At 49.8% G+C, this 18,787-nt stretch overlaps 1 protein-coding gene across 3 annotated transcripts; it reads left to right on the plus strand.

Moving 5' to 3' along the window:
* The first annotated feature begins 14,649 nt into the window (after positions 1 to 14,649).
* LOC112876803 lies at positions 14,650 to 18,421 on the plus strand. Of its 3 annotated transcripts, XM_025940981.1 has the most exons (12): positions 14,650 to 15,063; positions 15,370 to 15,780; positions 15,887 to 16,062; positions 16,143 to 16,216; positions 16,491 to 16,545; positions 16,639 to 16,713; positions 16,875 to 16,948; positions 17,045 to 17,093; positions 17,574 to 17,658; positions 17,766 to 17,822; positions 17,897 to 17,958; positions 18,031 to 18,421. In XM_025940981.1, exons 2-11 carry the CDS (start codon positions 15,435 to 15,437, stop codon positions 17,941 to 17,943), a joined length of 1,038 nt encoding a protein of 345 aa, XP_025796766.1. In that variant the 5' UTR covers positions 14,650 to 15,063; positions 15,370 to 15,434; the 3' UTR covers positions 17,944 to 17,958; positions 18,031 to 18,421. The 3 variants fall into 3 exon arrangements, 2 of the variants coding, with proteins under 2 accessions (XP_025796766.1, XP_025796767.1); XR_003225372.1 differs by lacking the exon at positions 18,031 to 18,421 and having other exon boundaries at positions 17,574 to 17,676; positions 17,897 to 17,970; XM_025940982.1 differs by having other exon boundaries at positions 14,651 to 15,063; positions 15,899 to 16,062; positions 17,897 to 18,421.
* Positions 18,422 to 18,787: the final 366 nt, after the last annotated feature.

Consider the following 18,787-nt stretch of genomic DNA (forward strand, 5'->3'; position numbering starts at 1 on the left):
AAGCATCCCTTTACTTCTATTTTAAACACGGAACAAACCATATACTTTCATAACATGGTTATAAAACAAAAGTGATAGAGTTTGAAATGAGGATTCAAGTCCAACTGGTTTCACATTTTTTTGAATTTTCTACTATTTTCTATTGATTTTACAAGTCAGCAGCATCACTTCACATAAAATAACAAGCACCTTTACACACAGGTCCTCGAACTGTACTGTTCCTATGGGTCTAGACTTCGCAGAAAACACCCTGAGCTTGCTCTAATTGTTGCACAAGGTCCTCAAGGCGAGCTTGAACAGAGGAGGCGCTTGGGGAGTTCAGTTCCAACGGGAGGGGACTATGCCGGCGGTCGGGGAGGTCGAGCAGCACCCTGGGGACTCCTTTTGGCGATCAGGAAGCGAGGAGAAGGGCCACAGGGAGACATCGACGTTGGGGAAAAAAAGGAGCTTACAGGTGCTGCTGTTCTGGCCGGTTGGGCAGGAGGCGACGGTGCAAAACCGGTCTGGGGGAGAGCAGGGACAGCGCAGCTTCGGCTTGGGGGAGCAGGGCGGTGCAGCTTCGGCTTGGGGTGGAGGCAACCGGAGGTCGCTGTACGCGGGGGAAACAGGAGGACCAGGAGGAGACGGCGTGACGCCTGAGTCCACTGGAGCTGGGAAAAGAGGGATGGGGGAGCTTCCAGTGGAGGTGGTCCTCCGCGGCGAAGCAGCTCGGGGAAGAAAAGGCCGCGGCAGCGCTGGACAGGGGGACGTACTGGAGGGAGGTGGCGTGGGGCAAATGGCGGCGGAGGCACTGCAGCAGCACTGCAACGGCAGAAATCCTGGTGCCGTGCGCAGTGGTGAGGATAAGGTTGCGGTGGAAGTTTGGACGAGGGGGAAAGCATCTCAGCTGCCTGCGGAGAGAAATTATGGCGCACGGGGACTCGCAGCACAGCAGGAGACGGCAAGGTGGTCAGCGATAAACTGCAGAGCAGAGAGCAGAGCGCAGAGCGGCGCCGGAGGAGGAAGAAAAGGGAGATTTTCCCAGGGACCTGTTTGTAAAACTGAAGAAACACAGGGGCTCTACGGTAAACTAATTTTTCCCAACGATACAAAGATCTAATGAGAGGATGCCTAAAACGGAAGTTGTAGAACTTTTCAAGCCCTACAACATTGTTTTAGGGCTCAAGCTTAAAAACCCAAAACTTGCAGCATTACATGTTGAATTTGAACAAAGGTAAAATTTAAATTACCTTGTCCTTACCAAAAAGGATTTGGTCAAAAATTTGGACCTATTTAAAAGTTTTCATGGCTGTCATGATGACTGGCATTCTTGCAGTTTAGTCCTAAGTAAACTTTTTAAAAGTCACTTTTATACTTTGCTTAACTTGCATAAAAGGACCCATATTTTGTACTAATTACATTTAGGTCCTCGTTTTTCCACACAAGAACCCATTTTTCAAGTGATCTACCATATCTATTACACTTAATCAACACTCAAGGACCTATATTCTATAGAAATTACAACTGTACTCTTAATTATTTGTACTATATATTAACACCATAGCAAGCACATACTCTTTACACTAGGTCTAATATCCATAAAACTAATTACCGGGTTGTCACAAAGCGCGTCGGGGCAACTCCTCCGAGCCAGGCGTGGAGTCGACCGGTGCTTTGCCGCTGGTGCCGCAAGGCCGTTGGTTGGTGCGCAAGCGAAAAGCGCAGGAACTCGAATCTGCCAGGTAAGAGCTTACTGCTTTGTTGAATTGCTATATGTTGATATTGTGTCGTGCTTACAATGTCCACCTGTAGTCCTTCCGCCTCCTCCTCCCGGGCCGAGCCTGAAGAAGAAGAAACGACTCCATCGGCCGCCGCAGCCGTCACCATTGCCGTGGCGGGGACCGCGCCGTTGGCTGGTGAAACCCCGCCACCCGCAACGAAAACGCCACGACAGGCCGTGCGGATGAAAAGGGCCATCAAGAAGAAATCTATACTGTGAGTCTGCCTCTGGTTGCACAATAAACATTTTGATCTGTCGACCTGTGCGTTGACTGACTTCGACTTCATTAGAGCTGCAAGCGCCACGGACCTCCAGCTAACACCGGCCTCGACTACCCCAGCCCCTGGGTCAGCGACCCGAGAAGAATCTTCAAGCGCGGGGCCAGTCACGGCAGCTCCAGCCCCCGAGCCGTCGGCCCCCGAAGAGTCGACGCTCGCGGAGCCAGCCCCCGAGGCGGACGCGACGCTGCCCGACTTGCCGCCTCCCGAGCTCCAACAAGTCAAAACCGGAGCTGGTGGCTAGGAAAAAGTCGAGGCCGCCGATGCCGCTCCTACGGATGGCACAGGTGAGCATCTGACCGCCCCGGCTGGCTGCCGGGATCCGCGTGCTGTATGCTGAGAATATATTGTGATTGCAGGTGCTCCGCAGTCGCCTTCTGAAGAAGCCGTCGGGACCTCAGGGAGGCCTGTTGAGCTGCTCCTGTCCGGGTCGGGTTATCGAGATGATGTTGCCGCCAACCTGGCGGGTGACCCGCTGCTGACAGACGACAACATAGAGAACTTCAAGAAGGCATGTGACTTTGCCATGGTAAGACCTGAGCACTTTTCTGCTGGTGACCATGTCGGGTTGCTTATCTGGATTTCCCTCCTTATGCAGAATGTGATCACCCACTCCCAGAAACAATCAGAAAAACTGAAGACCCTTGTGAGTGACCGCGAAGAACTTGCTGCTATGAAAAGACGCGTTGACGACGAGAAGACGGAGAACTTGCATCTCGAGAAAGTCAACGTCGAGCTCCAGCGACAACTCGAGAAACAAAGGAAGGAGCTCGAGGCACAAAAACACGCGCTCCAGGAGCAGCTCAAGGATCAAAAGAAGGCGCACCAAGGTAAGCCATTGCTTCCCTCGAGTACTTGCACTGAACGACTCATCCTGGATTCTGAAAAGCTTTCCACCACAGAGCTTAGGGGAATCTTAATGACTAAAGAAGAGCTACTTACTGATGTGAAGAACCTGCTCTATCGCCGTACAGATGACGTTGAGAGGCTGCAGAAGGTGATCGGTAACACTGAGCGACAGTTCGTCGACGGCCTTCAGCGAATCAAGACGCTGGGCGAAGAACTCGAAGACCTTAGGGGGGCCGCCCGGGAGCTGGTGGACATGGTGGATCCATCGGAGAAAGGCGAAGCAGACCCTCGGCCCTTGCTAGAGCGGCTCTGCGAGGCCCCGAAGAAAATATTCAAGTTCCTCTCCGAGGCTCCTGTCACATACGTCAACAACGCCCTCGCGATTGTGAAGTCCTTCTTGCCAAACGCGCGGCTGGAAATATTTGCTCAAGGAATGGCGGCGGACTGCACCGAGGATCAGTTTGACAAATACCTCCTGGAAGCCCAACCCGTATCAGAACGTATAGTTCAAAGTGTAATGCAGGATTAGGGTACTAAAAACAAGCATTTACTTCCTTGTATATATGGTTTCTTTTGATGTCTCTACTTGTGTGTGTGTGTGCCTAGGCTGAACTGGAATCCAGGCTTACAAGGCTTAAGTAGTAGACGCTACCCAGGGTGCAACGGCCCAGAGGGTAGCTAAAACTCGTCTAACAGATTAGCCACAACTCGATCGAGCGGGTCTAAACTTGTTAGGAAAGAACGTGAGCATCGTCGCGGGATTGCCGTGCGTAAGGCAAAAAAACAAGACTACCCTGAGTGCAACGACTCTAGATGTAGTCGAAGTCGCTCCTCATATGAGCACGCTCCACAAGTTAGGTAGGACCCGGACGAACGGATCGAACTTGTTGAGAGCAAGTGCGGGCATCGCCGCGGGTCTGCCGTGCTTTTGACGGAGACAAAACTACCATGAGTGCGGCCACTCAAGATGTAGTCGAGGTAGCTCTTCATGCAAGCCTTTCCAACGTACTGGGTGTAAGCCAGTCGAACGGATTGATTTTGTTGGAGTAAATGCGGTGGTGAGCGACCATCCAAGGTCGCGGTGGAAATTGAGTCGTGGAGAGTAAGAGCGGAGCCGAGGCCTCCATCAAGATATGGAGTCGAGGAGATATAAACGTGGCAGTTGCCTCTGTAAAATTCACGGCAAGAAGTTGATTTATATAAATACTGCTCGTGACAGTAGCCTCCTTGTGTTCATAAAGGAGTTTCCAACCCGAATCTTGTGGCACATAGCTTTCAAATTGAGTCGAGAGAAAGAGATCTTCTAAGCCCCCGGGGATTCGGCTATCACCGGGCATCTTCTTATGGTAGAACTTGCGCAGGTTCTGGATGTTCCAGGAGTTCGGGACATCCTGACCCTCGGGACATTATAGTCGATACGACCCTGGCCTTGTAACCTGCTTGACGACGAACGGGCCCTCCCACCTTGAGTTGAGCTTGTGTAGGCCGGATTCGTCCTGAATGCCACGCAAGACCAAATCACCAATGCTGAATGACCGCTCCCTCATGTTGCGATCATGATATCGCCGGATCCCCTGCAGGTATCGGGCTGACTGAACAAGAGTGGTGCAGCGAGCCTCTTCAATAGAATCGAGCTCTAACTGCCACACCTCGTCCGCTTCGCCTTCATTGTACATTTTGACCCTTGGGGATTTCCACATGATATCGGCCGGCAAAATAGCTTCAGATCCGTATACAAGGAAGAAAGGCGTTTGTCCTGTGGCTTTGGACAGCTGAGTCCGAAGCCCCCAGATGACATGTGGCAGCTCATGTATCCACTTGCCTCCCTTCTTGCTATTTTTGTCATAAAGTCTTTTCTTGAGGCCATCGATTATCATACCATTCGCCCTTTCGACTTGTCTGTTGGCCCTTGGGTGCGCAACAGAAACATATTTAACCTCGATGCATGCATTCTCGCAGAACTCCCAGAACTGGTTGGCCATGAAATTGGATCCCAAATCTGTGATGATGGTATTGGGGAAGCCGAAACGGTGCAAGATATCCGAGATGAAGTCAACAACCCGATCTGGTGTGAGCTTGGCTATCGGCTTGTACTCAATCCACTTGGTAAACTTGTCGATAGCCAGCAGAACATGGGTGAAACCGCCTGGCGCCATTGTGAAGGGCCCAATCATGTCGAGGCTCCAATAAGCAAAGGGCCAGGATGGCGGTATAGTGATGAGGCTGTGGGCTGGAACATGAGACTGCTTGCTGAAGAATTGACAACTCTGGCACCTGCACACGAGATCCTCCGCGTCGGTCACTGCAGTGGGCTACCAGAAACCGGCCCTGTATGCTTTCCCCACCAGCGTTCTTGAAGCTGCGTGGTTGCCGTAGACACCTTCGTGGATCTCCCGCAGTATGTCGTAGCCATCTTCCGTTGTGACGCACTTCATGAGAACGCCTTACCGAGCGCCGCTTCTGCGCTCCTGGCCTGAACTCCCGCTAGTAGCCTTTGATTATGGATGAAGTCGATAAGAGCCTCTCGCCAGTCCTCCCCCAGCGTCATAACCTCTCGATCGGGTTGTTGGGGACCCGCGTCGATGATTATCTGCGGAGAAGACTTGATGGATGGCTGCTTGAGCTCCTGGATGAAAACTCCCGGCGGAACCTGAGTACGTGTTGACCCCAATTTGGACAAGATATCCGCGCCAACATTATGCTCCTGTAGCACATGGTGAACCTCCAAGCTGGAAAATTTGCTTTCCAGCTTTTGCACTTCTTGAACATAAGCGTCCATCATCTCCTTATTGCAGTCCCACTCTTTGTTGACCTGCTGAACAACAAGGAGAGAATCGCCATACACAAGTAGTCGCTTGATCCCTAGTGACACCGCCAAACGAAGCCCGTGAAGCAAGGCTTCATACTCGGCTTCATTGTTGGATACCGCCCACAAGATCTGAAGGACATAGTTCAATTGCTCGCCCCGTGGAGAAATAAGCAGAACTCCGGCGCCGCCGCCATCGAGCTTGAGAGATCCATCGAAGTACATGGTCCAATGCTCTGGCTTGTCCACTGGAGTTGGGACTTGATTCTCCGTCCATTCAACCATGAAATCGACTAGAGCTTGTGACTTGATTGCAGTGCGTGGCTTGAAGTCGATTGACAAAGCCCCCAGTTCCACTGCCCACTTTGATATACGTCCCATGGCATCTTGATTATGAAGAATATCCGCCAACGGGAAATCCGTAATCACAGTGATCTTGTATTCATCGAAGTAATGGCGTAGCTTTCTTGATGTGATTAAAATTGCATATAAAAGCTTCTGAAAAGCTGGATACCGTACCTTGGATTCGGAGAGGACCTCGCTGACAAAGTAGATAGGCCTCTGCACACCAAACGCATGGCCTTCCTCATCTCGCTCGACCACAATAGCACTGCTGACAACATGGGTTGTTGCCGCAATGTAAAGTAGCATATCCTCCTCCGGCAGTGGCGCTGTAAGGATCGGAGGTGACTGAAGGTGATGTTTCAGATCCTGCAGGGCCCGCTCGGCCTCCTCCGTGCATTGGACTTATCTTGGCGTTTCAGGAGCTTGAAGAAGGGTAGTCCTCTCTCCCCGAGTCGGGAGATGAACCTGTTCAGGGCCGTCATACATCCTGTTAACTTCTGCACATCCTTGATTGTGGCCGGAGCCCCCATATCAGTGATGGCCATGATCTTTATAGGGTTGGTTTCAATGCCCCGGTTGCTAACAATGAACCCGAGCAATTTCCCTGAAGGTACTCCAAAAATGCACTTGGTAGGATTGAGTTTCCACCGAAATCTGCGCAGACTGCTAAATGTTTCCTCCAAATCTGCAATCAAGTCGTTGGACACCCTGGTCTTTGATGACCACGTCATCCACATAGGCTTCAACATTCCGGTGCAGCTGATCCGTGAAGTACATCTGGATTGCACGCTGATAAGTCGCTCCTGCGTTCTTCAAACGGAAGGACATGGTTTTGTAGGCATATATCCCGTACGGGGTGATAAATGCAGTCTTGATTTGGTCCTCCTCCTTGAGCGCAATCTGATGACAACCTGAGTAACAATCAAGAAAACAAAGAAGGACACAACCAGCCGTTGAATCGACAACTTGGTCAATGCGCGGCAGCCCAAAATGGTCCTTTAGGCGGTGCTTGTTGAGATCGGTGTAGTCAACACACATTCTCCATTCATTGTTCTTTTTCTTTACAAGAACGGTATTAGCTACCCACTCTGGATGGATTACTTCTTTGATGAATCCAGCCGCGAGAAGTTTAGCTATCTCCCGTTTGATGGCCTCACGCTTATCGTGAGCAAACCGGCGCAGGCGTTGCTTCTTAGGCACAGCCTTTGGGTGTACATTCAGGCTATGCTCGATCAACTCCCTGGGCACCCCTGGCATATCCGCTGGTTTCCACACGAAAATGTCTCGGTTAGCCCGAAGGAAGCTGACGAGCGCGAATTCCTATTTCGCACCTAATCCCGCGCCAATAACGGCGGTCTTAGATGAATCACCCTCCTGGAGCTGGATCGTCTTGAGGGCCACATCATCAGTCGACTGGATGCTCGACTTGCTGGCCTTCCTCGAAGGAATCTCCAGCCTGGACTGAGGGAGCTGCTGCGCGGCCGCGAGTACTTCTCCCGAAGCATCTGGAACACGAATAGTCGAAGCGTACTGGATTGCCTCCTGATTGCAGTCATACGACTTCTTCAAGTCGCCACGGAGAGTGAGTACTCCACTGAGTCTTGGCATCTTAAGAAGCAGATAGACGTAATGCGGCACTGCCATAAACTTGGCGAGTGCCGGACGACCCAGTATTGCATGGTAAGAAGATTCAAAGTTAGCCAATTCGAACTTGATAAACTCAGTGCGGTAGTTCTCCCTCGTGCCGAAGGTGACTGGGAGGACGACCGTACCAAGTGGGTGTGCCGCGTTACCTGGGACGATGCCGTAAAAAGGGGACTTGCTAGGAACTAGCATGTCCTTGAAATCCAAGCCCATCTTCCTCAAAGTGCTGGCGAAGATGAGGTTGAGCCCGCTTTCGCCATCGATGAGGACCATGGTGAGCTTGACCTCCGCCACCACGGGATCAAGGACCAAGGGGAACTTTCCGGGTTTCGAAAAACTCATCCATTGGTCGTCGCGGGAGAACGAGATGGGGACCTCCGACCAACGAAGCGGTCGTGGTACCGCCGGCTCGACGGACATGATCTCCCGGAGGAGCAGCTTCTGGTCCCGACTGGAACTAAAATCCTCGTCTCCCCCGAAGATGACGTTGACAACCTTCAAAGCATCCTGGAACTTCGAGTTGCGCCCTTGGTCGTTGTGGTCGTCATCCTCGGGTTCTTTGTCCGCAGGCTTCTTGTGCTTCTTACCACCACCGGAGTTGCTAAACGTCCTCCGAAGGTGGTAGCAGTCAATGGCGGCGTGGTTGGCACCTGGGTGCCATGGGCACTTTTTCTGCTGGAGCTTCTCGAACTCCTCTTGCATTGTCGACTTCTTGCCCCGCAAAGGACGATCGATAGCCGCGATGATATCATCTGGCTTTCGTTTTCGGGGCGGACCCGAAAAATCCCGCTGGCCTTTGTCGTTGCAGTTATCGTTTGGGCGCCTCAGATTGCTATCTTGACGCCGCGGGAACCGCTGCCGCATCTTCTCCTCCTGTTCGGACCAATCGTGCATCATATCACGAAGGCCCGCAACGGTCTTTGGTCTGTTCCGCCCTGGGTCGGTGATGCCGTTGTAGAAGCAGTCGATGATGTCGTCCTCCGAGATGTTCGCGATGGTGGCGCGGACGTCGAAGAAGCGGCGTGTGTAGGACCGCAGGAGCTCGTTACGTTCCTGCTTACACTGGGCAAGATCGTGATGAGTACCTGCACGAGCGATCGCTCCCTAGAAGTTGTCGATGAAGACCTTCTTGAGGCGCTCCCAGGAGTCGATGGAGTTGCTGCTGAGGCTCTCCAGCCAGGTGAGCGGTGCGGGGTCCAAAGCCATCAGAAAGTAGACGACCTTGGTGATGTTCGAGCCTCCTGCGACCTCAATAGCCGTGGAGTAACAACGGAGCCACTGCTGAGGGGCCTGCTTGCCGTCGTACTTAGTGATGCCGATCGGCTTGAAGCCCTCAGGGTACTTATAGCTGCTGAATCGCGCAGAGAAAGTAGGAAAACGATCACTGCCATCAGTCCCTTCAGTTTCGACTTCTTCACGTACCTTACGCCTGGAGGAGATCACCGTCCGCGCATCGTGGCCTTCATTAATGTGCTGGCGCAAGTCTTCTGTAGGAGGCCGATGAGTGGCCTGTCGCGGGTTACCCCCCGAAGGTGGTTGTTGCCTCCCGCCGGGGGCCTGACTCCCGCGAGCGTTGTTGTTGTTGTGGCTAGGCTGAAGTCGAGGGCGACCGTCAGCCGTTCGGCTGTAAGCCTGGCTCCGACTCTCACCCATGCGCTCCTCCCTGATGGTGGAAACTGGATTTTGTTGATCCAACTGGATCCAGGCCCTCTGCGCGTAAAGGAGTGCTTGGCACACGTCCGGATCGTGGCTGCGCTCGAGGATGGCTGTCACCCAGGCGATGTTGGCCACCGGAGTCCTGAAACCCCGTTCGCTTACGGCGGCGAACTCAGGGTCAAGCTCGCGATGCATAGATCGCCTACGCTCGTTGGCCCTCCTCCGCCGGATTGTGCAGGCCCTGTTCCTGGCCCTCCGCGCCTCACGATCGGCGTCGCTCTCGTCGCCAGCGTTGGCTGTGATCTCATCTTCGAAGACCGCTTCAAAGTTGATGATGGGAAGATCCCCATCGTCCTCACCTTCTTCCGCCATTAGCACCTAGCGAGAGGAAAGCTCGTGAGAGCTCGCGTTGACTAGTTCAGTCGACCCCTCCGCCGCGGTAGCCAATGGCCTGCCCTCTTGAAAGGGCACAGGCTCGAGGTGAGCCACAAGTCGACCCTCTGCCTCGAGTAGATCGGAGAGCGCCATGCCCCTCCAATGCACAATGCGCCCCTCCGGCATGGAGGTGATCACCAGATCACTGGCGCCAAAACAACCCGAAGCCCCCCGACACGCGGTGGCTTCAGGCTTTCCATCCTGGAGCAAAAAGTCCAGGTCCTTCTCGAACAGGGAGAGGGACCCAGAGGCGTTGGCCTCCTGGAGATCAGTGGCAGGTTTGCATGAACCGAATTGGGATCGGCTATGCGGATCCCTAGATTGGAACGAGTCCAACCCAGGGGAGTTGCTGCAACGCTGCAAGAAGTCGAGCCTGGAGCAGACTCCATCTCCATCCTTATTGCAGAAGCACAGGTTGACAAGTTGTCGAGATCGTCGACGAACTTGTCGAGATCGCTGCGGAGATCCGCGGCGGAAGTCTTTGGCTTCATGTCGACGAGGAATCGCCGAAAATTGCCCACACCATCTGCGATGCAGACCCACGAGCCAAACACGAATGTCGTACCCTGAGAGGGAACTGACCTGGTGAATTTGAAAGACGCCATTGAGCTCGCCGATGGATCTTCGACGCGTGCCCCTACCTGGCGCGCCAGCTGTCGGTGTTTAACCGGCTGCCCACCGAGGGATATACCCAAGGTGGTAGGTTTTGGGTGAGGGGACGCCGAGATCAGGAACTCGAAGGTGCAAGGAATACAAAACTTAGACAGGTTCGGGCCGCAAGATGCGTAATACTCTACGTCCTGTATGGTGGTTTGTATTACCTTTGGTGTAGAATGATCTAGAGATCGTGTTTTGAGAGGGGTCCCTGTCCTCCCTTATATATCCGAGAGGCCAGGGTTACAAAGATACTAACCAATACCAGCTAAGGAATCGTACCAGAACATGTCTCGATTAGATTCTTCCTGTATCGGTTAGCCTTATCTCCTATTTAAACAGAATAAATAAGAGATAAATAAGATGAATAAGAGATAGGATGGACTTAATCTCTTAAACCCCTTTAAACTACGTTATGTACCCAGTCCCGTAGCCCTAGGTCTAACAGTCCACCCCAAGAGGCGGCGCACCGCATCGAGCTGATCCTGGCGCTGAAAGTGGCAGGGTTGACGAAGAGAAGACATGGCGGCGGTTGTTGCGGGCGCGAGGGGAGGATTGCAAGGATGCAGGAGGAAGATGATACGCCGGGCGCAAAAAGTAGATCGCAAATGTGCGAGTGGAGACGAAGGGGCGCTGCGGCGTCTAGAGAAAGCAAGTACGAAAAGATAGCCGATCCCTACGGCGCATCCCTTTAAGTAAAGCTGCTCCCCCTTTGAACTCCACGGCGATCGAGGAGAAGCCGAAGAGTCGCTCGCACTAGGCCCTCACCTCTCACCTTCTATGATCGGTGGGTCCGGGCCCGCGCGGTCAAAGGCATGGTCGCTGGCGGTGAGGGGAAAAAGGTGGAATCCGAACCGCCGGTGCTGCGGGACGGGCGCGAATAAGACAAGAAGCTGAACCGTCAGGCGCGCAGAATGCGGACAGAGGGCAACCCCTCGGGGATCTCGTCGGAGGGGAAAGGTCCTTCTGGCCCCTTCACTATGGGCGTAAGCTGTCCACCTGGCGCAATATTGGGTTATAGCCCCACCTACGGGTTCGTTTCTCACCCGAGGTGGGCCCGGGGGCCTCTGTCGGTACATACGGATAGGGGTACCTCCTGCTAGGGTGTCCAGCCCGAAGGGTGCGAGGGGATCCGAAGCCTCGCCCTATGCCTTTGGATGATAGGGCGTACGGCCCGGGCCTGACAGCTGGGGTCGCAGTCTCCGGACCTCGCCCCGTGCTCTAACTGGTCCGGCGCCTCCATGTGCCCACATGGACAAGGTGCTCAGGAACGGCCACCATGGGGCTGAACCCCTGTGGGGTGGTCCGGTGCCACCACGTGTAGAAGCCGAACCCTCTGGGGGCCTATGCACCTAGGTCGGCTTCGGGGGTCCGGACCTCCCTACCCTCCGAGGAGGAGGTCCGGTGTCGCCACGTACCCCTGAGGAACCAGCTGCAAAGCCAGCTCTGCCACGTGTCCGGTGGCAGCCAGCCTTCTGGGGGACCCAGCCCAACTACCGCATTAAATGCCGGTAGGTGGGGTGCGCGTGCCTGGGTCAGAGCGTGGGCTGTCCACTGACATATCGGGTAGGTATGCTAACACCACGGTAAGCCCACCGGTTACCGAGGCGGCGCGTCACATCACCACAACGCGTACGAAGGCGGGCGGCGTGTAGTTACATCACAGCGCCGCGCGCGTGAGCAAAAAGTAATTATGATCTACTGCAGGAGGGCAGCGCGTGTGCTGCTATAGTGTGCGCGGAAGTTACAGCACGGCAGGTCAACACGGCCCCTTCGCCCGTCAGCGGGAATTGACCCAACAGTGACAGCACGACTTCCACTGTGCATGTCACTGACAGCAGGCACTGTGCCGGTGAAACGTTACATGACCATACCCTGGTAGAAGATATGCACATCAACTTCCCGATCGAGGACTACAGGAAGGAGCCGGAGAGGAAGATTTCCGAATCTGTAGCATAAAGGCTCCAATGTGTACGTTATTTAATATGCAGTCAGGTCCACCTGTCAGGCCCCCGCTCAGTGTACGCGCTCCCCTTGAGCCTATAAAAGTGAAAGCGCGCTTGTTAGAACACAAGGGCTGAAGGATTCAGAGACTCCCAAGCTCACAAGCTCTCGGAAGCTTTAAGTTTCACAAACAATACAACATACAGTGGACGTAGTGTTTTACGCTCCGGCAGCCTGAACCACTCTAAACCCTTGTGTGCTTCCCGTGTTCATTCACCTCTTGATCTAGCGTTCCTTGACTTCCTCCAAACTCATCCTAGACTAGGATTAGGCGGATGCATTCCGCCACCCGGCTGGAGATTTTCTCCGACACAGTTACAAATCCAATATCATCGGAAAATTGCCAAGACTCGAAAAAGAAATGGATAGCTCTTGTGAAAATCCACAAAGCACTATGGCAGAGACCAGCGGACCCTCCCTCCCTCCTTTCTCCCGGGGCCTTCCATCCCCTACTGACTCTCCATCTCTATATCAGTGACTACACACGTTGCCATGGCAAGTAAACTCTACTTATGCTAAGAATTTTAACAAAAACATGGTGAACAAATTAGCGAGCTACAGTATTGAACAAACATGAAAACATAAAAGCTACAATATTGAACAAACATGAAAACATAAAAGCTATTAGGGTGGATGTAATCTGCACATAGATTCAAGAGCAAGTGGATGTAATCTGCACATAGATTCAAGAGCAAGACGTTGAGATTAAATGACTTATATGATCAGTCGTTTTGACTTCAACACTAATTCCTTTTCGAAAAACACTATCAACTGTAAAGCTCCATGATGAACGGATGATTTCAGCCTCCAGCATGATGCTCAAAAGCTTGCAACCAAATGCCCGTTAAACTAAGTATGGTCCGGTCAAGAAACATTTTAAAAAAAATAAAATAAAAAGACTTGAAGCCCATGTGAAATAGAGTAAAATAAAATTCAGAAAAAATGGCTCACCCGTCGAGATAAGTGGTTGCTACAATCTTCACTTCCCATTAGGTAAAATATTGAGCTGCTGTAATAATCTGACGTATCTTTTAAGTTACCTTGAACAATTTCAGAAGAATAGACTGAAATGTCAAGAGCAAAACCGACAACTTCAGTTTCTTTTCTCAATCACCTCAGTGGTGCTCTACAAATCTGATTGGAACAGGTGGATAAACAGACATGCTGTGAACACCATTGGCAACTATAACATGCTTGCCAATTCATCAATTAGCGTATCAACCCACAAGACTTGTGGGGCTCCACGTGGCATTTTTATAGTTATTCTGAGAAGTATAGTTTGTGAGTTGGACCTTCAAAATTAAAGAAGTAATATTCAAAGTTAGTGCATTTATATTTATCATAGCCTGGCATTATTTTTGTTCCAAGAAGTAATAATTTTAAGACAGAAAGAAGTAATACCTATGATGCCATTGAAGAAGTAATTTTAGAATTTAGAGCAATAATTTTATACTGAAAACAATATTTAAAGCAGTAAATTTAAGATTTTATCAAGATTGAGAACAGGCTGATATAACTTTTGACCAGCTCTTGGGAACCAATTCCATTTATATGCAGATATGTACACTGGATTTATTGGGCAAGTAAGCAAATGATGATCCAGTCAGTCAGCAAATAGTTATTTAATTTTTAAATTTCTTATCATAGCATTCATCAGCCACGCTTAGATTATAAGCTAAGAGAAGATTTTCTCGCTTCTCATAGTTCAAATCTAAAACGGATTACCGCAGAAGCGAAAATAAGCAGGACGTTTGGTAGAATTCTCACTTATTTTCACCAATAAGCCGATTATAATCGGAACCCTAGCAAGATACACCGCCACCACCATGGACAAGGTATGCTCCACTTTCACGATGAATATAATAAAATCTTGGATGGTTTCGTCTCTATCATACTGTGCGTCTTCTGTGTTAAGACTGTCTCCAACGGGCGACCATAAGGGCATCAAAACCCGAAATGGGTCTTCGACGGTGTATTCAAGAGAGTAACTGTACATGAGATTCATTTTGTATGCCAGGAGAAGAGAGGTATAATTTAAATCTGATTTAGTATCCTCTCTTCTGAAGATCTATTTGCAGAAAGAGTTTTCTTCTGAGTTTATTGTTGAAGAATATTTTAACTGTAGCGTTATGCAAACTGGAATGCACCTTGTATTTTACGTGTCATTGTTGGAGATAACGCAACGGAGGGGAAGAAAAGTCAGAGACGAACGCCGCCGTGTGGACCCACGTGTCAATCGATCGAGGAGGAAGACCAACGGGCGGGAGAGAGAGGGGATTTCCCCTTTTACGAATCCAAATTGAGAGGGAAGCGGGGAGCCCAATCGACCGATCTATCTATTCGATTCGATTCCCCTTCCCTTCCGATTGATTCCTCTCCTCTCCTCCCCTCCCCTCCTCCCCTCCCACCGCAAGCAATCCCCGGCCTCCTCGTCTCCTCCCTCCTCTACACGTCATCCACCACTGGCTTGGATTCGAGTTTAAGTAATAGTAACCCGGCGGCCTTAAGGCGGAGGTGCGGCGGCGGCGGCGGCGGCGGCGCCCTGAGGTGAGGTGAGGTCAGGTCAGGTCGGCATCGCATCATCCCGAAGGCGACATCCCACGATACTTGTAACTCGCTTCCTTACCGCACAAGTAAGACACCAACCAAATCAGTTTCCCTCCTCTCCCTCGCCTCGGAGTAGTATCAGTTTAGTTTGTTCCCCTTCCGTTCCGTCCCATCATCTCTCTGCCGTTCCTGCCTGCTGATTCCATTCATTCAACTTATTTACCGGGGACGGGAAGTTGTCCAGTTCGATCTCGGATTAACGCCCTACCTATTTATTCTGTAATAATAACACGATACTGTTCTGGAGGAAGGAGGGAAACCTAGCTAATAATCGCAGGGTCTGCTCCGATGCTGCTGCTGATGTTGCTGTCTCGCGATTCATTTATTTGCAGACGACAAGAAGAAGAACAAGAGATTGCTCATTCGTTCACCATCACCAGGTGGAGAGCCATTATCCATGGTTTTGTACGACCAAGACCCAGATATCACCCGATGGGGCCTTCATCTCCTCCTCCCAGGTGGAGGTGGAGGTGGAGGTGCTGCTACCGACAACTCTGCCCATCATCACACTAGGCCCCCTCAGCATCCCAACGGGGATACCTCCAATTCCACTGAGATCAAGGTTGAGCATATCGCCCGCAACGATGCCGTTGACAATGATGAGATCATCGCGCAAGCCCTGCAGGAGGAACTGTCCCAAATCGCCCTTGCCGAAGCATCTGGAGCATCCTCCGCTCACGACAACCACTCCGCTGTTCTCACGCAACAGTGGTTTCGCCCACGCACCATCCATGTAGCATCAGGTACGCACTTCATTCTCAAAATCAGCGCAGCAGAAATGTAAATCCAAAGCATCAGGCGTCTTTCCATTCAAATCTTCATAGTTCACTATTTCTACTGCGTCTTAAGGGACATCTCCAGCTTCTCGACAGGCAGAGAGCAGGGAGGAACCGTTTAGTTCATGCTCAAGCCCTGGAGATGACAATGTCCAACATGGCGAGGCATGCTTGATCGACCTCATGGATGACTTCTCTGTCCTAGACGGCGAAGTTGGCAAAAGATTGAATGACATGGTTCCTGTTCCTGTAAGCACTAGTCTGTACGCAATGATACATCTACTAATATCTGCATGCATTTCAATGAGTTGTTCCTTTTGCTGTCACAGCATGTTCCTAAGACAAATGGAGAGATTCCTTCTGTTGATGAAGCCATCTCCGATCATCAAAGACTCCTTGACAGGTAAACCACAATTTTGTGTATGTGTTGTCAGTAATCACCAAGACAATAAGCCATACTAGATAAACTTAAAAAATGTTACCTGTACACCTTGATGCTTGTGTTTTTCTCTCTTGATTTATTTTCCTTTTCCTTTTCCCTTTTTGCTAACCATGTATGTGGATTTAACTCTTTACCTCACAAACGACCTATCAGTTACAAATGACCTATTCTACATTAGTACCTTGATAGTTTGCCGTTTGACTCAAATGTATGTTTTTTTTCTTTTTTCTTAAAGGTTGGTGCTGTATGGTTTGGTTGAGCTCAAGGTTAAAGGAGATGGCAATTGTCAGGTTCGTGTACAGAATCCCTCCTTTTCCCCCTTTTGCATGATGGCATCTCGCAGTATTGAACTATTGATTTATTTTGTATGGACTCTTAAACAGTTTCGAGCATTGTCAGATCAATTTTACCGCACTCCTGAACATCACAGATTTGTTCGGCAGCAAGTGGTGAAGCAGGTTAGTATTGTGGAAGGGAGTGACTAGTTGCATTTCAGCCATACCTGAACTTCAGTATGCACATGGATTTCATGGGCAAACTTCTTCACATTCACTTGTTAGCTGTCGTTCTTCATTAATCATAATGTATAACCTCTGAGCCTCTTCAACTTGCTTGGCAGCTTGAATCACATCCTGAGTTTTATGCGGGATATGTCCCTATGGATTACAAGGAATATCTGAAAAAGATGCCAAAGTGAGTATTTGCTCTGCTCTCTCTTTATAAGCAAATGTTTAGTTTGTATTGTAAATACACATCCTCATTTTTGTTATGTCCGAACAATCCAACCAGGAGTGGAGAGTGGGGTGACCACGTTACGTTGCAGGCTGCTGCAGACTCGGTAATCTTTATGTATCTTGAACCGTTGCTATTGTATTAGTGAATGTCTGAGCCTGTATATGCTGTAAATACACCAAGTAACTCATCTGATTTTAGCAATGGGGTGCGTGGCTAATGGATGTAGCTGCAGCAGAAGCACATCCGAAAAACTTATATTTTCGATACATGCACCATTGGCAATATGATAAAAGTAACGATGATCTCACAGTTGCTGCTTCTGTACTTGGTCGAGCTTTATGACCAACATTGCGTCCAGTCTTGTATGCGATCTCTAGTATTCTGTACAGTCAGTTTGGCTTCTTCTGTTAGCACGCTGTTTCTGCTCCGGTCTTCAAGCTGATTGGTTGGACACTGTCAGAAATTGCATTGCATGGCTATGGTTAAAAACTAGGAGCATTGTTTTTCTTTTCTTCCAATAGGACAGGATATCTATTTTTTAGATGAGCCCAGGTGCCTTATGTGTGCGCGTTGCCTCTTGCAGTATGGTGTGAAGGTTTTCATCCTGACATCATTCAAAGATACATGCTACATTGAAATCCTTCCTGTTGTTGAGAAATCAAGAAGAGGTAGCTAGCTGTTCCTTGGTAAATGAAAGATACATGCTATGCTACGCAATTAAGACTCTAAATAAATAAAATAGCCTGCTGTATTTACGAATTTACGAATTGTGCAGTTATATGCTTGAGCTTTTGGGCTGAGGTGCACTACAACTCGATATATCCGGAAGGAGGTATCAGTTTTTATTGTTTTGGTATACTAATTTATTGGGCGTGGTCTTGATTTCGTTATCACCTGTTGGTGCAGAGTTACCTGTTTTGGAGAACAAAAAGAAGAGTTGGTGGCCCTTCTAGCGGTAGCAGTTCCAGGTCAGGAAGAAGATTAGAGCAGCTAACCACTGAATGATTCATCCGGTGGCATCTCATCACGGATTTTGTCAGGCCATGTGACTTGACTGACAGCGATGGAACGGGTGGGCTCCGATAGGATAGGGGCATGTAATGTACGTAGATACTAGCAGCAGTATCTGTACAGAAGACGGAGAGGTGATTAGCATGGAAGGGAGGTGATTAGACAGAGAGGTCATTCATTTTCTGATTTGTGGCTGGGCCTTTATTAGGATCATTCTTTTGTTCTTTGGACAGGACAGCTCAGACTGTAATTACTACCGAGTACTTGACTTGGTTGGAAACACAGTGCCTGGAAATAGAAAAGGGTAAAAAACCAACACGTCCGTTGAGTTGATGATAGCTCGAGAGGAAGCAGAGCTTTGATTGATTGCCAGCGTGTGGATCAGGAATTGGAGAAATAAGTTAGCGCAGTTTTCATTGATCTGGTTTACGATGATGCCAAGTTTTCTTCCATCATTATTGACGTACAGTATATTTTCTCTACTTTTATTTACATACATGTTTATTAGGTTTGTTCTAAGTTAAACTTGCAAATTTATAGAAAAATTAATAATATTTACAATACTAAATTTATTTCGTTGAATCCACCATGAAATATATGTTGATGTTGCATATGCTACTGGTAGTATAGTTGTTGCTATAATTTTCTATATACTTGGTCAAATTTGGCTAAATTTTATTTAGAACGAATCTAATGACGTGTAAATAAAAACGGGAAAGTATTATTTAAATGAATATTAATTTTTTATTGGAAAAATGTTTGCGAATGCAAACGCACTGACTGCTG

The sequence above is a fragment of the Panicum hallii genome, chromosome 9 (assembly GCF_002211085.1).
Source record: "Panicum hallii strain FIL2 chromosome 9, PHallii_v3.1, whole genome shotgun sequence".
Lineage (NCBI taxonomy): Eukaryota > Viridiplantae > Streptophyta > Magnoliopsida > Poales > Poaceae > Panicum > Panicum hallii.